The 15,918-nt window shown below is 42.1% G+C and overlaps 1 protein-coding gene across 12 annotated transcripts in view; it reads left to right on the top strand.

The window, feature by feature from the left end:
* LOC133646167 (kalirin-like) overlaps window positions 1-15,918 on the top strand; it is an 87,038-nt gene that overhangs the window by 30,167 nt on the left and 40,953 nt on the right. For all 12 annotated transcript variants that reach the window (XR_009825244.1, XR_009825243.1, XM_062041303.1 and 9 more), the window contains 19 exons: window positions 911-1,074; window positions 1,137-1,256; window positions 1,331-1,410; window positions 1,495-1,633; window positions 4,482-4,616; window positions 4,686-4,839; window positions 4,937-5,052; window positions 5,153-5,275; window positions 6,395-6,577; window positions 6,643-6,767; window positions 6,826-6,892; window positions 8,859-8,968; window positions 9,033-9,102; window positions 9,175-9,264; window positions 10,447-10,539; window positions 10,599-10,710; window positions 10,803-10,993; window positions 11,299-11,400; window positions 11,470-11,624. Coding sequence is in view for 10 of the 12 variants with exons in the window: in XM_062041303.1 (XP_061897287.1) it covers window positions 911-1,074; window positions 1,137-1,256; window positions 1,331-1,410; window positions 1,495-1,633; window positions 4,482-4,616; window positions 4,686-4,839; window positions 4,937-5,052; window positions 5,153-5,275; window positions 6,395-6,577; window positions 6,643-6,767; window positions 6,826-6,892; window positions 8,859-8,968; window positions 9,033-9,102; window positions 9,175-9,264; window positions 10,447-10,539; window positions 10,599-10,710; window positions 10,803-10,993; window positions 11,299-11,400; window positions 11,470-11,624 (2,329 nt within the window). In the remaining 2 variants the exon portion in view is untranslated. The remainder of the gene's footprint in view (window positions 1-910; window positions 1,075-1,136; window positions 1,257-1,330; window positions 1,411-1,494; window positions 1,634-4,481; window positions 4,617-4,685; window positions 4,840-4,936; window positions 5,053-5,152; window positions 5,276-6,394; window positions 6,578-6,642; window positions 6,768-6,825; window positions 6,893-8,858; window positions 8,969-9,032; window positions 9,103-9,174; window positions 9,265-10,446; window positions 10,540-10,598; window positions 10,711-10,802; window positions 10,994-11,298; window positions 11,401-11,469; window positions 11,625-15,918) is intronic.

The following is a 15,918-nucleotide window of genomic DNA, read 5'->3' on the forward strand; positions in this document are numbered from 1 at the left end:
TTTTTTTATTTTTTTATTTCTTGCGTGGCCCGGTACCAATCGGTCCACGGCCCGGTGGTTGGGGACCACTGCTGTAAAGTTCAAATATGAATGACAATAAAAAGGAAGTCTAATTTTGATCTGGCTTTTGGTTACCTTCTTGGCTAGCTTGAGTTTAGGGATGGAGTCTTGATAATGTCTCACGGTTGGCCTGGGAACAGCTTAGTGTGGAATAAAAGGTGAAGAAAGTTTGTGAATTCCTGCATTGATTGCTGCCCAATGACCTAGAGTAAAGGAAGAAAACGGATGTTCTTCCTGTGGAGTTTTTTACTTTGATCCTGTTTTGTCTGCTGGTTTATTCTTTGGCCATTATATTACACACACCTTTTTGGGTCATCCATCCCAAATTGTTAGTTTAATCATTTTTTACAGTCTCTTTAAGTCCCTCTCATATTGAGACAAATCGTAGCTCCAATTGCTGTCTAGTTTTTCAGTTCAGATTCTTGTATGTTCTACTGAGACTTAAAACTGAATTGCAGGCCTTACTTGAGTAGTGTCACTTAGGGGATGACAATGATTAGGTGGGGATCTGGAAAATAATTGTACATCGAAGGTTACGGACGCTTCAAACATCGAGTCAAATGCCATTTTGAAAGTTTGAATGAAACGGAATGGGATACAGTAAAATGTGCAAGAGTAGAGTGGTTGATGTTGCATACGGACGATTATGGGGAGGGGTGGTGGTAGTGGTAGAGGAGGAAAATGGGGGAGGGGGGTCAGGGGGATGGGTAGCCATGGAAACTCAGTTGGTCCCCATGGAAACTAGCTCATTGACTTTGCTATGGAAACACGCACACACTGTGCACAGCTGTATTCATCATGGATTGCACTGGTGCAGTCTACCTTCTACATGCTTGTGTCTGTATTTCAGGAATTGAGCTGTCAGAGGTGGAGGGTGGTCTTTCCTCTCAGGTGGAGGAGCTGCAGCTCCTCATGCAGGACAAACAGAAGGAACTGCAGCAGACTGCAGATCACACACACACACATCTCGAACAAAACCTGCAGCTTAAACACCTGCAGAACCAGGTCAAACAGGTAACTCATGCACACACACTTGCAGGTCAAGCATACATTTGGTTTTGATGTTTGTTGGTCAGGTTCTGGGGTGGATCTCCGAGGGTGAGGTCATGTTGTCATCCTGCATGTTGAACTCCAGCTGTTTGTCTGAAGCTGAACAGTTACAGAGGGAACATGAACGTCTCCAACAGGCCATCGAGGTTATACACACACACTAAGTGGATGATACTGCACCTTATGGTGCTTAGTATGGCAACATCTCACATTTGTCCAGGCTCTCCTCCATGCTGACTCCTTGCAGCGGACCCACCAGGTGGCGCTTGCGCTACAGCAGAGAGCAGAGTTGCTTGTCAGGTTTGTCACTGCTTTACGTTTTGGAGCAAATCAATTCACAGCATCCTTGTTTTTCTTTTGTATTAACCTTTGACATCCTACCAGATCAGGCCACAATGATTCAGATGCAGTTAGGTCATGTGCACAGACAGTGGCGCTACACTGGCAGAGACTGATGCTGCGGATCGAAGACCGACTCAAACTTGTCAACGCTTCCGCCGCCTTCTACAGGACATCTCAACAGGTAAGAAGTCTTTGTCAAGATGCACGCAGTACTTCCTGTTTGAAGGACTTTGTGTGCACCTTTTCCGTGCACCTGTTGTTGCATCATGTACCCACTTATTTGTCAACACAAAGGTGTGCACCTGTTGTTGCATCATGTACCCACTTATTTGTCAACACAAAGGTGTGCACCTGTGTAACCATATAATCACGCATAGGCCTGTCCACCTCTTTTATCGGCGTTGTGTTAAATTGCAGTACATCCAGGAAGTATTCACAGCGCTTAACTTTTTCCACATTTTGGTATGTTACAGCCTTATTCCAAAATGAAATACATTCATTTTTGTCCTTTGAAATTCTACAGATGATACTCTATAATAACAATGTGAAACGTTTTTTTGTATTATTTAATTTAGCTAATTTATCAAAAATACTTGTCTTCATTGACATTCACATTTACAGCCTTTGCTCAATACTTAGTTGATGCACCTTTGGCAGCAATTACAGCCTCAAGTCTTTTTGAGTACGATGCCACAAGCTTGGCACACCTATCTTTGGACACGTTCACCCATTCCTCTTTGCAGCACCTCTCAAGCTCCATCAGGTTGGAAGGGAAGCATTGGTTGTCATCCAGGAAGTCTCTGCACATTGCTGTATTCATCTTTCCCTCTATCATGACTACTAGTCTCCCAGTTCCTGCCGCTAAAAACCATCTCCACAGCATAATGCTACCACCACCACGCTTCACTGTAAGGATGGTGTTGGCCTGTTGATGAACGGGTTCAATCGTTGTCTCATCAGACCAGAGATTTTTGCTTCTCATGGTCTGAGAGTCTTTCAGGTGCATTTTGGCAAACATTTTACAAAGAAATGGCTTCCGTCTGGCCACTCTACCATACAGGCCTGATTGGTGATTGGCTGCAGAGATGGTTGTCCATCTGGAAGGTTCTCCTCTCTCTACAGAGGAATGCTGTAGCTCTGACAAAGTGACCGTCAGATTATTGGTCACCTCCCTATAGACTAAGATGAATGCAGCAAAGTACAGAGACATCCTGGATGAAAACCAACTCTTCCCATCCAACCCGATGGAGCTTGAGAGGTGCTGCAAAGAGGAATGGGCCAAACAGCCAAAGATAGTTGTACTAAGATGGTGGCATCATATTCAAAAAGACTTGAGGCTGGAATTGCTGCCAAAGATGCATCAACAAAGTATTGAGCAACAGCTGTAAATACTTACAGTATGTACATGTGATTTATTAGATTTTTATTTTAAATACATTTGCAAAATAAAAATAAAAACTTTTCACATTGTCATTATGGGGTATTATTGTCTGTAAAATTTTGAGAACAAAAATGAATTTATTCCATTTTGGAATAAGGCTGTAACACAGGGGTGTCCAAACTACGGCCTGCGGGCCATGTGCGGCCCGCCGGTGTCTTCAATTTGGCCCGCGAGATATTAAAGATTAAGATTAAGATTAAAGTACCAATGATTGTCACACACACACTAGATGTGGTGAAATTTGTCCTCTGCATTTGTCCCATCCCCTTGGGGAGCAGTGGGCAGCAGCGGCGCCGCGCCCGGGAATCATTTTGGTGATTTAACCCCCAACTCCAACCCTTTGTTGCTGAGTGCCAAGCAGGGAGGTTATGGGTCCCATTTTTATAGTCTTTGGTATGACTCGGCTGGGATTTGAACTCCAACCTACCCATCTCAGGGCGGACACTCTAACCACTAGGATATGAGTTTAATAAGGAATCTGGCCACAGAAAAATGTAAATTTGTTAATTAAAGTCAATATATATGCTGCTGAATTGTCACCATCCTGTGGAAAACATGAGTAATTCAGGTCTATGACCACTTGTCATACTATGAATGCATTTTAGCGCAGCGTTCACTTATATGACCCAATGCAGACAACCTTCCCTAGTCATGGTGCAAAAAAAAAACATCGAACCAACACAAAATGCCAACAGACATGGGCACACATAACACAATTTGTGGATGTAATTAAAAAAAGCATGATGGGTAAAAATGCAAAACACTGTCTCCACATTTACACATGTTTGACACATTTTAGCTGCTTGATATTTCTGACTGATTACAACATTTTAAAGAGGTTGTCACGAAAGTAAACAATGTAGGAGTCCAACTTTCACATACTCTTCATTTCCAATTATATTAATTATTAATCATATATCCTTTATATTAATATAATATGTATGTGTATATATGAATATATATATATTATATTTTTTTCTCTCTGGCACTCTCCCCTTTCCTCTCCCTTATCTCTCCTGCTTGCTTCTTTGTCTTGTCTTGTCTTATGTATATGTGCTTTGCTATGGAGGTTTTTTCCCACTCCAGACTGGGTCCCTTTAGGAGCCCAGTCTGGAGTGGGAAAAAACCTTTTTCCCCATCTTTTACGGGGCGCCTTGTGGCGACCCATCAGCGTTCCTGTTCTGTAACGCTGTACACTGTTTGTTTGTTTGTCTCATCTTGAACGGCTTTGTGCTGAAAATAAAGTTTCATTGTACTTGTGCAATGACAATAAAGACCTATCCATATACAGGTATATATAACTGTATTTATAAGTTACTTTCCATGCAGTCGGCTTTCGCTTCCAGCCCTCGACCAAATTTTTTCAGCCCAATGAGGGCTCAAAAAATCACCAGCGAAAAAAGTTTGGACCCCCTTGCTGCAACGTAATGAAATGCGCTGTTAATACTTTCTGTATGCACTGTAATTGTGCCCCTGTATGACCACCAGTAGCTTGACTTACTGCAAAGTATAACCACTTGTGTGTGAACCTGCTTTGGGCAACTGTGTCGCCATGATTGACCTTCTACATGTTGACTTTTCTGTGCAGGTGTGCGGCGTGCTGGAGAGTCTGGAACAGGAGTACCGCAGGGAGGACGACTGGTGTGGGGGCGGTGATAGACAGCCTGAGCATCTCCTGCCACTGGTCAACAAACACATGGAGCAGAAAGAGGCCTTTCTCAAGGTGTTTTACTGGTGTAGTACTTGACAGTCCTGCTGAAACATCCATTACTGTCTTGTTTCCACCCAATAGGCCTGCACGCTTGCAAGAAGGAATGCAGAAGTGTTCCTTAAGTACATCCACCGCAACAGTGTCACCATGGCAAACATCTCGGGTCATAGTCTTACTGTGCCTGGGGTGACGGAGGCGACTGGGCACTCCCGAGTACCAGAGCAACAGGTCAAAGGTGACACCCATTAGTACTTGCACACACACAATATGGAGGTGGAACCCCACACGTCCTGACGAGGAACTGATGTTAGTACGTGAATGTGTGGTTGCAGGGATTCTCAGTGAGCTACTTCAGAGGGAAAATAGAGTTCTTCATTTTTGGACATTAAAGAAGCGAAGACTTGACCAATGCCAGCAGTATGTCATGTTTCAGATCCATGCACAGCAGGTACCTAATGTAACTCTTTGTTATGGTAGTCAAATAAACTGGCTTTTTCAGTGTTGATGGAAGAAATTGTCCCCAGCCCTAACATGTCTTTTCCAATAAGGCTTTGGATTGGCTGCAGCAGTCAGGGGACCACTATCTGGCAACACACACATCGGCGGGGCCAACAGCGGCAGAGACGCAGGAGCTGTTGAAGCAGCACAGAGAGTTTTGTATTTCAGCCAAGGTGAGAACATGCAGGAAGTAGAAGTAGATAGTATATTATTGGTGCACGTGTACAGGGATATTTCACATGTCTTTATATTTGAACAGTGTTCATGTTGTGTACAAAGTGTATTTAATATGTTGCGTGAAGCAAATTTCACAAGATGTCTCCTGGTTTTACTACATCTTGTAGTAAAACTTCAGCCTGAACCCTTTCGCTCTGTAAAATTGTCAATTCATGTATGTAAAACTGTTTGTTTATTTTGTTGACCGTTGAGCGAATAAATAATAAACTAAACTAGGGATGTCCGATAATGGCTTTTTGCCGATATCCGATATTCCGATATTGTCCAACTCTTAATTACCGATACCGATATCAACCGACACCGATATATACAGTCGTGGAATGAACACATTATTATGCCTAATTTGGACAACCAGGTATGGTGAAAATAAGGTCCTTTTTAAAAAAATTAATAAAATAAGATAAATAAATTAAAAACATTTTCTTGAACAAAAAAGAAAGTAAAACAATATAAAAACAGTTACATAGAAACTAGAAATTAATGAAAATGAGTAAAATTAAGTGTTAAAGGTTAGTACTATTAGTGGACCAGCAGCACGCACAATCATGTGTGCTTACGGACTGTATCCCTTGCAGACTGTATTGATATATATTGATATATAATGTAGGAACCTTGCAGACTGTATTGATATATATTGATATATAATGTAGGAAGCACAGACTGTATCCCTTGCAGACTGTATTGATATATATTGATCTTTAATGTAGGAAGCAGAATATTAATAACAGAAAGAAACAACCCTTTTGTGTGAATGAGTGTAAATGGGGGAGGGAGGTTTTCTGGGTTGGTGCACTAATTGTAAGTGTATCTTGTGTTTTTTATGTTGATTTAATAAAAAAAACAACAACAACAAAAAAACAACCGATACCGATAATAATAAAATGATACCGATCATTTTCGATATTACATTTTAAAGCATTTATCGGCCGATAATATCGGCAGCCGATATTATCCGACATCTCTAAACTAAACAGATGACATATAACTGATAACAGCATGCACATAAAATGTCATTTCTAGACATGTCCTCAAATGTCTGACTTCCTTTGTTTCAGCACACCCAAGAAAAAGTTCATCTGCTGATTCAACTGGCTGAGAGCATGCTGGCTAAAGGCCACGCTCACCGCCTGGAGCTTCGCCGCTGTGTTTCCACTGTAGATAAACGATACCGGGACTTCACAGTTCGGATGGGCCAGTATCGCCATGTGCTGGAGACGGCATTAGGAGGTTGCTCACAGGTAAAGTGTAGAGCATTTAATATGCATTTTCAATCATTTGAATATGATTTGTTGGTTCCTTTTAGGAAAATAAAGACTTGGAGCTTGAGTTGATTCCCAATAGTTTGTCTGACTCTGACCCTGAGGTCAATCTGTCAGACCCAAACCACCAGATCAGTGATGAGAAGAGACGCTCAGCCCGCAAGAAAGAGTGAGTAAGTGTTACCAGGCACATCAGGTTGAGTTTTGGTAACGTGTGTGTGTCCCAGGTACATCATGGCGGAGCTGTTACAGACAGAGAGAGTCTATGTCAGAGACCTGCACGAATGCATTGAGGTACACCTGATCAGTCCAATCAATCATGTTGAAGCTCTACACCTTTTTTGAAGAGTTACTTATCTTATTTTTGCACGTCTTATTTTATTTTAGTAGGTTGTTTCAACCTAAACAAACCAAATGAGCTGGTATCCGCAACCCACATTATTTATGAAAACATCAAAAAAACAATTTCATTAACCTTGTGTTTCAGTTATAGTACCATATTTTCTGGACCATAGGGCACACCGGATTATAAGGCGCACTGCCGATGAGCGGGTCTCGTCAGGTCTAATTTCATACAAAAGGCGCACCGGATTTATAAGGCGCATTAAAGGGGTCACATGATTATTTTCTAAATGTAAAAGACTTCCTTGTGGTCTACATAACATGTAATGCTGCTTCTTTGCTCCAAATGTTGCATAGATGATGTTTTACACATCATCTTCAACTCACTTTCTGACAGTCTCTTCAGTTTTGTGGGCGCTCTTATTTACGTGCCTCCACTTGGACAGCGTCATCTTTGTTGTAGCGGTGTAGCGTGCAAGGACGGGAGTGGAAGAAGTGTCAAAAGATGGCGCTAACTGTTTTAATGACATTCACACTTTACTTCAATCAATAACGGAGCAGCATCTCCTCATCCGTGGCTCACTAGTGCAACAACAACGCCCGAAATTTGTCCCGTGACCTGGAACTCTCTAATAAGTACAGTTCCTTGGGTGAATAATGTAAAGTCACTACACCGGTATGTTTTAGAGCTTTCATGGTGAGTTTACTGACAGATATAAGTAAGAACTTTACACTACTTTATGTTAGAAATGGCAACAGTGGAGGATGAATGTCACATAACAAGAAGATAGAGAAAAAGAAGAAGCTTATGACTACGGCATCGGCACGGACTACAGTGGCGGACGTGCACAAATTTTCAGGACTTATGCAGATCCCAAATACAGATCAGCAGGTACCAGATGGTAAGAAAAGTTGCTTTTGCAGAATATTGTGAAACAAAACGGCAGATAATATGTCTGCTAATGGGTGCCATGTTGCGGTCCTTATACACACACCATAGTAATACTGGTATCTCTGACTACAGTAGCCGTATAATGGGCCGACAATCCAAGCGGTGCGGCTTCTAAGTCGTACTTCAAAGTCGCATTGTTGTATTTTGTTAAAATTTCACAGCACTAATACATAAATAAATATTAATCTTAAGTCGAAAAGGATCATTGTGTCTTCTTATTGAATATACATTAGTTGTAGTGGATATTACATTACTTCACCTAATTAATAATCTTACATTAATTATCCCAGTCGAGTGTTGGGATTCTTATGTTTAAATGGGTCGAATTTGAGCTTGATTTTTTTGTCCACTTGCGATCCGCATATCAATTTGAAACCACATTGAAATGGAACGTTTAACAAACTTCATTAATTACTATACAACTATCAATAATCTCATTTTCTGGGGAATCACTCTCATACAGACACATTAACAGATTTTCACCGCCTCGCCGTGTGGAAATTGTACCACACCAACATCATGTACACTTCCATGTTGTTGCTTTTTAAATCAATGACATTGAATTAAACATGCTGAAAACGTCAGTTGTAACTCGATAGATTGCACAAACCCACCATTGTTGCATCAAATTAATCTGTGTGGCTTCGAAATGTGACGTTTGTGAACGAGTTGAGTCATTTGAACGGTTATTAAAAGTGGACATTTAGAACTGATTCTCAGTTGCTATCTTATATTCTTATGTCTGCGCATTGGTTTTTATTGTTCACCGAAAAGACACGTTGAAAAAACTTGACTTGTTTGGTAGCAGATAGCAGATTTGAGATATCCGTGCATAATAACGCGCTACATTTCACGCTAGATTCTAGAAGCCTGTGGTGAGCTACTCGGAAAGGGGCGGTAGCTCGCGAGCGATGGGTTGAAGACCCCTGCTCTACACAATACTTACTACTTCCTGACATGCTGTAGACATACCATTGGGAGATGACGAGTGGCTCAGAGGACGTCCCATCTGGTCTCAGCAACAAAGATGATGTGGTGTTCGGGAACATTCAGGATATCTACGAGTTCCATAACAGGTATTAATGCCATGTTGAGGCTTGTGTTTGCGCTCCTGTAGTAAAGCCACAATGCCTGTTCCAGTATTTTCCTGAAGGAACTGGAGAACTACGAGCAGCTTCCTGAAGATGTGGGGCATTGTTTCGTCACATGGGTACCCATCTGCTTTTATTAAAACTGATTTAAGAAATCCTCTTTTTGAGTGTGATGGTGTTCCTCCTCTCAGGCTGACAAGTTTCACATGTACGTGACCTACTGCAGGAACAAGCCAGACTCCAGCTTACTGATCCAGCTGCACGGCACTGGCTTCTTTGAGGTAAATACCCTATTTTACGGACCATAGCGCGCACCGGATTATAAGGTGCACTGCTGATGAGCGGGTCTAGTCAGGTCTTTTTTCATACATAAGGCACAGCAGATTATAAGGCACATTAAAGGGGTCATATTGTAATGTTTTGATAAATGTCAAAATGTCTTCAAGTCGCTTTCTGACAGTCGCTTCAGGATGCGCCGTTTTGTGGGCGGTCTTATTTACGTGCCTCCACTTGGACAGCGTCTTCTCTCCGTCATCTTTGTTGTAGCGGTGTAGCGTGCAAGGACGGGAGTGGAAGAAGTGTCAAAAGATGGCGCTAACAATAACGGAGCAGCATCTCCTCATTCGTGGCTCACTAGTGCAACGACAACGCCCAAAATGTGTCCCGTGACCGGAACTCTCTAATAACTAAAGTTCCTTGGGTGAATAATGTAAACTCACTACACCGGTAGTTTTTAGCGCTTCCATAGCGAGATATAACTTAGAACTTTACACTACTTTATATTAGAAATGGCAACAGTGGAGGATGAATGTCACATAACAAGAAGATAGAGAAAAAGAAGAAGCTTATGACTACGGCATCGGCACGGACTACAGTGGCGGACGTGCGCAAATTTACAGGAATTATGCAGATCCCTAATACACATCAGCAGGTACTAGAAGGTAAGAAAAGGTGGTTTTGCATAATATTGTGAATCAAAATGGCAGATAATATGTCTGCTAACGGGTGCCATTTTGCGGTCCTTATACACACACCATAGTAATACTGGTATCTCTGACTACAGTAGCCGTAATGGGCCGACAATCCGTCAAGCGGTGCGGCTTCAAAGTCGTACTAAAACATTTTGACAGATTTTTGATAATAATGTTCTTTATTTTCAATGGAACATTTAAAGTTTTGGTGTTGTTTACTGGCATCATATTGCAGTCTACACGTATCTCTTATGTGTGACTGCCATCTACTGGTCACACTTATCATTACACCATGTACCAAATAAAATTGCTTCAAGGTCGGTTACTACAACCAGAATTATTCCGTACATTAGGCGCACCGGGTTGTAAGGCGCAGTGTCGAGTTTTGAGGAAATGAAAGGATTTTAAGTGCGCCTTATAGTCCGAATAATACGATCCAGATGCGAAAGTTGTACTTCTTAAATGTCTGAGTCTGGTCTTGTTGCTCTGCAGGAGGTCCAAAGGAGACATGGGCTGGCAAACTCCATCTCGTCAGCGCTCATCAAACCAGTTCAGAGAATCACAAAGTACCAACTGCTGCTTAAGGTAAACCGGTACCACACAACGTTCCTAATTTGACTCTTTTAAGACGTGTTTGCTTGCAGGAGTTGCTGGCTTGCTGCGAAGAAGGAAAAGGAGAGATCAAGGAAGGCTTGGACGTGATGCTAAGTGTTCCCAAAAGAGCCAACGATGCTATGCACGTTAGCATGCTCGAAGGTATCAATTTTTCAAATGAGATCGTTGCTTAGGAAATGTCATTTTATTGTTCAATGACCTCTGTAACATATGATTTTGTCATTCACCGTCAGGTCTGGAAGAAGGTGTGGAGGTGCAAGGTGAGCTGCTCTTGCAAGACTCCTTTCTTGTTTGGGAACCAAAGTCTCTAATCAGGAAGGGGCGTGACCGACACCTCTTCTTGTTTGAGCTGTCACTCATCTTCAGTAAGGAGATGAAAGACTCATCAGGACGAGCCAAGTACCTTTACAAGAGCCGCCTGAGGGTAACACCCCCCTTCCGCTACTTTGGCATCAAATGAAAGATTTCTAACATGTTAACATGATTTGGAGCAGACATGGATGGCTTCGTGGAGGACCTCAAGTCATTAAATAGATTTATTGGGATGTATTTATATGTACTTGTAGTTTGGGGGAAGAAAGACATTTCCTAAAATGATCCTATGAGTATCCATCCATCCATTTTCTACCGCTTTTCCCTCTTGGGGTCGCGGGGGTACCTGGAGCCTATAAATGACTTCAATTTGACAGTTGCAGTATGCTAATGATGGATCCTGTCTCTCAATGTCAGACATCAGAACTTGGTGTAACAGAACACATTGAAGGGGATCCTTGTAAATTTGCTCTTTGGGTTGGAAGGACGCCGACCTCCGATAACAGGACGGTTCTGAAGGTAAATGTTGGCTCCATTGATTTCATTTCTGAACCATGGCTTTACTCCGTCTGTTCTGCTGTCTTCCAGGCACTGTCCTTGGAGCTAAAGCAAGAGTGGGTCCGCAGCATTCGACAGGTCATTCAGGAGAGGCGAGGTCACCTGCGGGGTGCACTGAGGGAGCCCATTCCACTTCCAAAGACTCCCAACCTGACTCTCGGGCGACAACGCAGCATCTCACGCAGGTCAGCACACTGATGTCATAGCCTATAAAGCTGCTTTTTACCTCCAACCTCAACACTTCCCTCACAATTGTTAGGACAGTCAATGTTTTTCCTCTGATTATGTCCTGATCAACACTAGTGGTAGAACTAGACAGGATCACAATTGTAACTTTGAAAAATGATATTATTATTATATTTTTTTAATGGGATGAGGTTTGATGCTCTGAAGTTGTATATTGGTACCAGAGTGTATTGTCCAGATCAATACTGACCAGAGTGCTGTCCTAGAGGTCTGTGTTGCTATAGGAGCGTTCTGTTTTCTGGAAATCTATTCTATTGGCGCTACAACTCATTGCTGATATTAGGTGCTGCATTTCCCACTGCGCATGTTGAATGGTGGAAGTGAGCCGTTGTTGTCGTGATGCAGCAGTTCTGTGAAGTCATTAAAAGGTACAGTTGTCATCGTAGTTATTGAGCCAACATTGGTAGTTAGAGGATGGCCGCTGGTAATTATAACGTTTGATGAAAAGAAATCGTACGAAAGCTGGAAATATGAGGTCATAGTATGGAGACTAGTTACTGACTTGGATAAGAAGAAGGAACTTTGGCAGTTGCCTTGTCGTTAATGGGGAGAGCGAGGGACAGCAGGCTGGAAATACCCACAGAGGATTCAAACAAATATAATAATATGACTACACTTCTGAAAAAACGGGACTCTGTTTTTTTGAAAGAGGCCAATGGAGGCCTACACAGAGATTGACCGGATAACGAAAGAAAATGGTGCTTCGATGGTGGATCACGTCGTCGAGTTTGAACAGAGAGATACAACATCATTTGGCAATTTAAAATGCCGGATGCGGTGTTAGGATAAAAAAATTTAAGACTGCGGGACTGACTGTCAAAGACAAACAGTTGGCTCTTACCGCTTGTCCTAGCTTTATGTTTGACAACAAAAAGGCTGCCTTGAAGAGGATATTTGGCTACACTACGCCACAGATGGGTGCTGATGCACTGAAGGTGAGCGGAGGGGCAACCCATGCTGCCTACTACACAAAGTTTAACCTCAAACTGCTGTAGAATGAGAGTCTGCCAAAGTCTATATCACTGAGCAAAGGACTGCCCCCAGAAAAATGAACATGCTGAAGATAAAGGACAAAGAGAGTTTGAAAAATGCAACATTACTTTATTAATGTTGACTTGTCCAGGGTGTACCCCGCCTTCCGCTTGACTGCAGCTGAGATAGGCTCCAGCACCCCCCGCGACCCCGAAGGGGACAAGCAGTAGAAAATGGATGGATTGATGGATACCTACAAATGAGGCATAATGACGCAATATTTAAATAGAACTAGCCTAAATAGGATGTTAGCATCAATTAGCTTGCAGTCATGCAGTGACCAAATATGCCTGATTAGCACTCTTGCAAGTCAATAACATCAACAAAGCTCACCTTTGTGCATTCACACACAACATAAAACATCTAGTAGACAAATAAGGAGTGGCATAAAACATGTCCTTCTGCGTCGAAGAAAGCAACATCAAAATAATTTACCTTTAATAGGTAAACATTATTATATATTTACCTATTTTAGCCATGACCACCAACCTGCCAACTGCTTCATGATGCTGTGTGACAGGCTGTGTTCTGAAAGTGACTTTTAAAAAGTCATTATTGTATAGTTACTTCACCCAAAAAGTAATTGAATTACGTTTGTACTAACAAAATGACTGTTTAAAGGCCTACTGAAATGAATTTTTTTTATTTAAACGGGGATAGCAGATCTATTCTATGTGTCATACTTGATCATTTCGCGATATTGCCATATTTTTGCTGAAAGGATTTAGTATAGAACAACGACGATAAAGATTGCAACTTTTGGTATCTGATAAAAAAAAGGCTTGCCCCTACCGGAAGTAGCGTGACGTAGTCAGTTGAACATATACGCAAAGTTCCCTATTGTTTACAATGATGGCCGCATGAAGTGAGAGAGATTCGGACAGAGAAAGCGACAATTTCCCCATTAATTTGAGCGAGGATGAAAGATTTGTGGATGAGTAAAGTGCAAGTGAAGGACTAGTGGGGAGTTGAAGCTATTCAGATAGGGAAGATGCTGTGAGAGCCGGGGGTGACCTGATATTCAGCTGGGAATGACTACAACAGTAAATAAACACAAGACATATATATACTCTATTAGCCACAACACAACCAGGCTTATATTTAATATGCCACAAATTAATCCTGCATAAAAACACCTGCGTGTTTGTTATGCTAGCTCCTAGCTCCTCTGCTAGCTCCTAGCTCCATAGAACACGCCAATACAATTCAAACACCTGATCAACACACACAATCACTCAGCCCAAAAGACCGTTCACCTAACCCAAGGTTCATAAAGCTTATATATTTTTAAAAAGTTACGTACGTGACGCGCACATACGGTCAAGTTATCGAATGTTTAGCAGCCAAGGCTGCATACTCACGGTACCTGATATTCAGCTGGGAATGACTACAACAGTAAATAAACACAAGACATATATATACTCTATTAGCCACAACACAACCAGGCTTATATTTAATATGCCACCAATTAATCCTGCATAATAACACCTGCGTGTTTGTTATGCTAGCTCCTAGCTCCTCTGCTAGCTCCTAGCTCCATAGAACACGCCAATACAATTCAAACACCTGATCAACACACACAATCACTCAGCCCAAAAGACCGTTCACCTAACCCAAGGTTCATAAAGCTTATATATTTTTAAAAAGTTACGTACGTGACGCGCACGTACGGTACGGTACGTGTTATGCTAGCTCCTAGCTCCTCTGCTAGCTCCTAGCTCCATAGAACACGCCAATACAATTCAAACACATGATCAACACACACAATCACTCAGCCCAAAAGACCGTTCACCTAACCCAAGGTTCATAAAGCTTATATATTTTAAAAAAGTTACGTACATACGCAAAAAAAAGCCAAAGCTGCATACTCACAGTAGCACGTCTGCGTCTTTGTCATCCAAATCAAAGTAATCCTGGTAAGAGTCTGTGTTGTCCCAGTTCTCTACAGGCGTCTGTGTATCCAAATCAAAAGTCCTCCTGGTTAGAGTCTCTGTTATCCGAGTTCTTCCATCTTGACTGCATCTTTCGGGAATGTAAACAAAGAAGCGCCGGCTGTGTACTGTTGTGGCTGACTACGTTCGAAAAATACGTCCATTTCGCACCGACAACTTTCTTCTTTGCTTGCTCGGCTTCCTTCTCAATAATGCAATGAACATGATTGAAACAGATTCACGAACACAGATGTCCAGAATACTGTGGAATTATGAAATGAAAACAGAGCTTTTTCGTATCGGCTTCAATGTGGAAGGCATACCCGTGTTCGCCGGGCTACGTCACGCGCATACGTCATCCTCAGAGGCGTTTCGAACCGGAAGTTTAGCGGCAAATTTAAAATGTCACTTTATAAGTTAACCCGGCCGTATTGGCATGTGTTATAATGTTAAGATTTCATCATTGATATATAAACTATCAGACTGCGTGGTCGGTAGTAGTGGGTTTCAGTAGGCCTTTAATACATGTAAGTGGCCTAGTGGTTAGAGTGTCCGCCCTGAGATGGGTAGGTTGGAGTTCAAATCCCAGCCGAGTCATACCAAAGACTATAAAAATGGGACCCATAACCTCCCTGCTTGGCACTCAGCAACGAAGGGTTGGAGTTGAGGGTTAAATCACCAAAATGATTCCCAGGCGCGGCGCCGCTGCTGCCCACTGCTCCCCAAGGGGATGGGACAAATGCAGAGGACAAATTTCGCCACATCTAGTGTGTGTGTGTGACAATCATTGGTACTTTAATCTTTAATCTTTAATTAATTAACAGGGGAAGTAATTCATGCGTTACTTAAAAACAATTCAAATATCTGACATAAGGCAGTTGAGATAAGTTTCATATGAGCGAGTGTGTGTGTGTGCCTTTAAAAGGCGGTGCTGCCATAACTATGTTCTTATCAACAAACGGGGTATTGTTTGGATTGCAAGTTTGTCACTTCAATCATTAATTTGTGGTGGAATGTTCCCTCTGACTCTTGTAGTTGCTAGCGCGCAGTGCAGTTTGTGTCAGGTTTTATTTAAGGTGGTGAAGAAAACCTATTTGACTAACCACTTCCTCCAACTAAGACCTTGTTTCTTCCGTGTTGGAAGACTGAGTGTTTGAACTAGGTGAGCAGAGCAGATCAGTGACACCACGTGTCAATCACTTGTCCCATTTTAAACATTTACATCTACAGTGATCAAATGTGGATTTATTTTAGGCGCAAAATGCGATGA

Source organism: Entelurus aequoreus, linkage group LG01 (genome assembly GCF_033978785.1).
Source record: "Entelurus aequoreus isolate RoL-2023_Sb linkage group LG01, RoL_Eaeq_v1.1, whole genome shotgun sequence".
In the NCBI taxonomy this organism is placed as follows: domain Eukaryota; kingdom Metazoa; phylum Chordata; class Actinopteri; order Syngnathiformes; family Syngnathidae; genus Entelurus; species Entelurus aequoreus.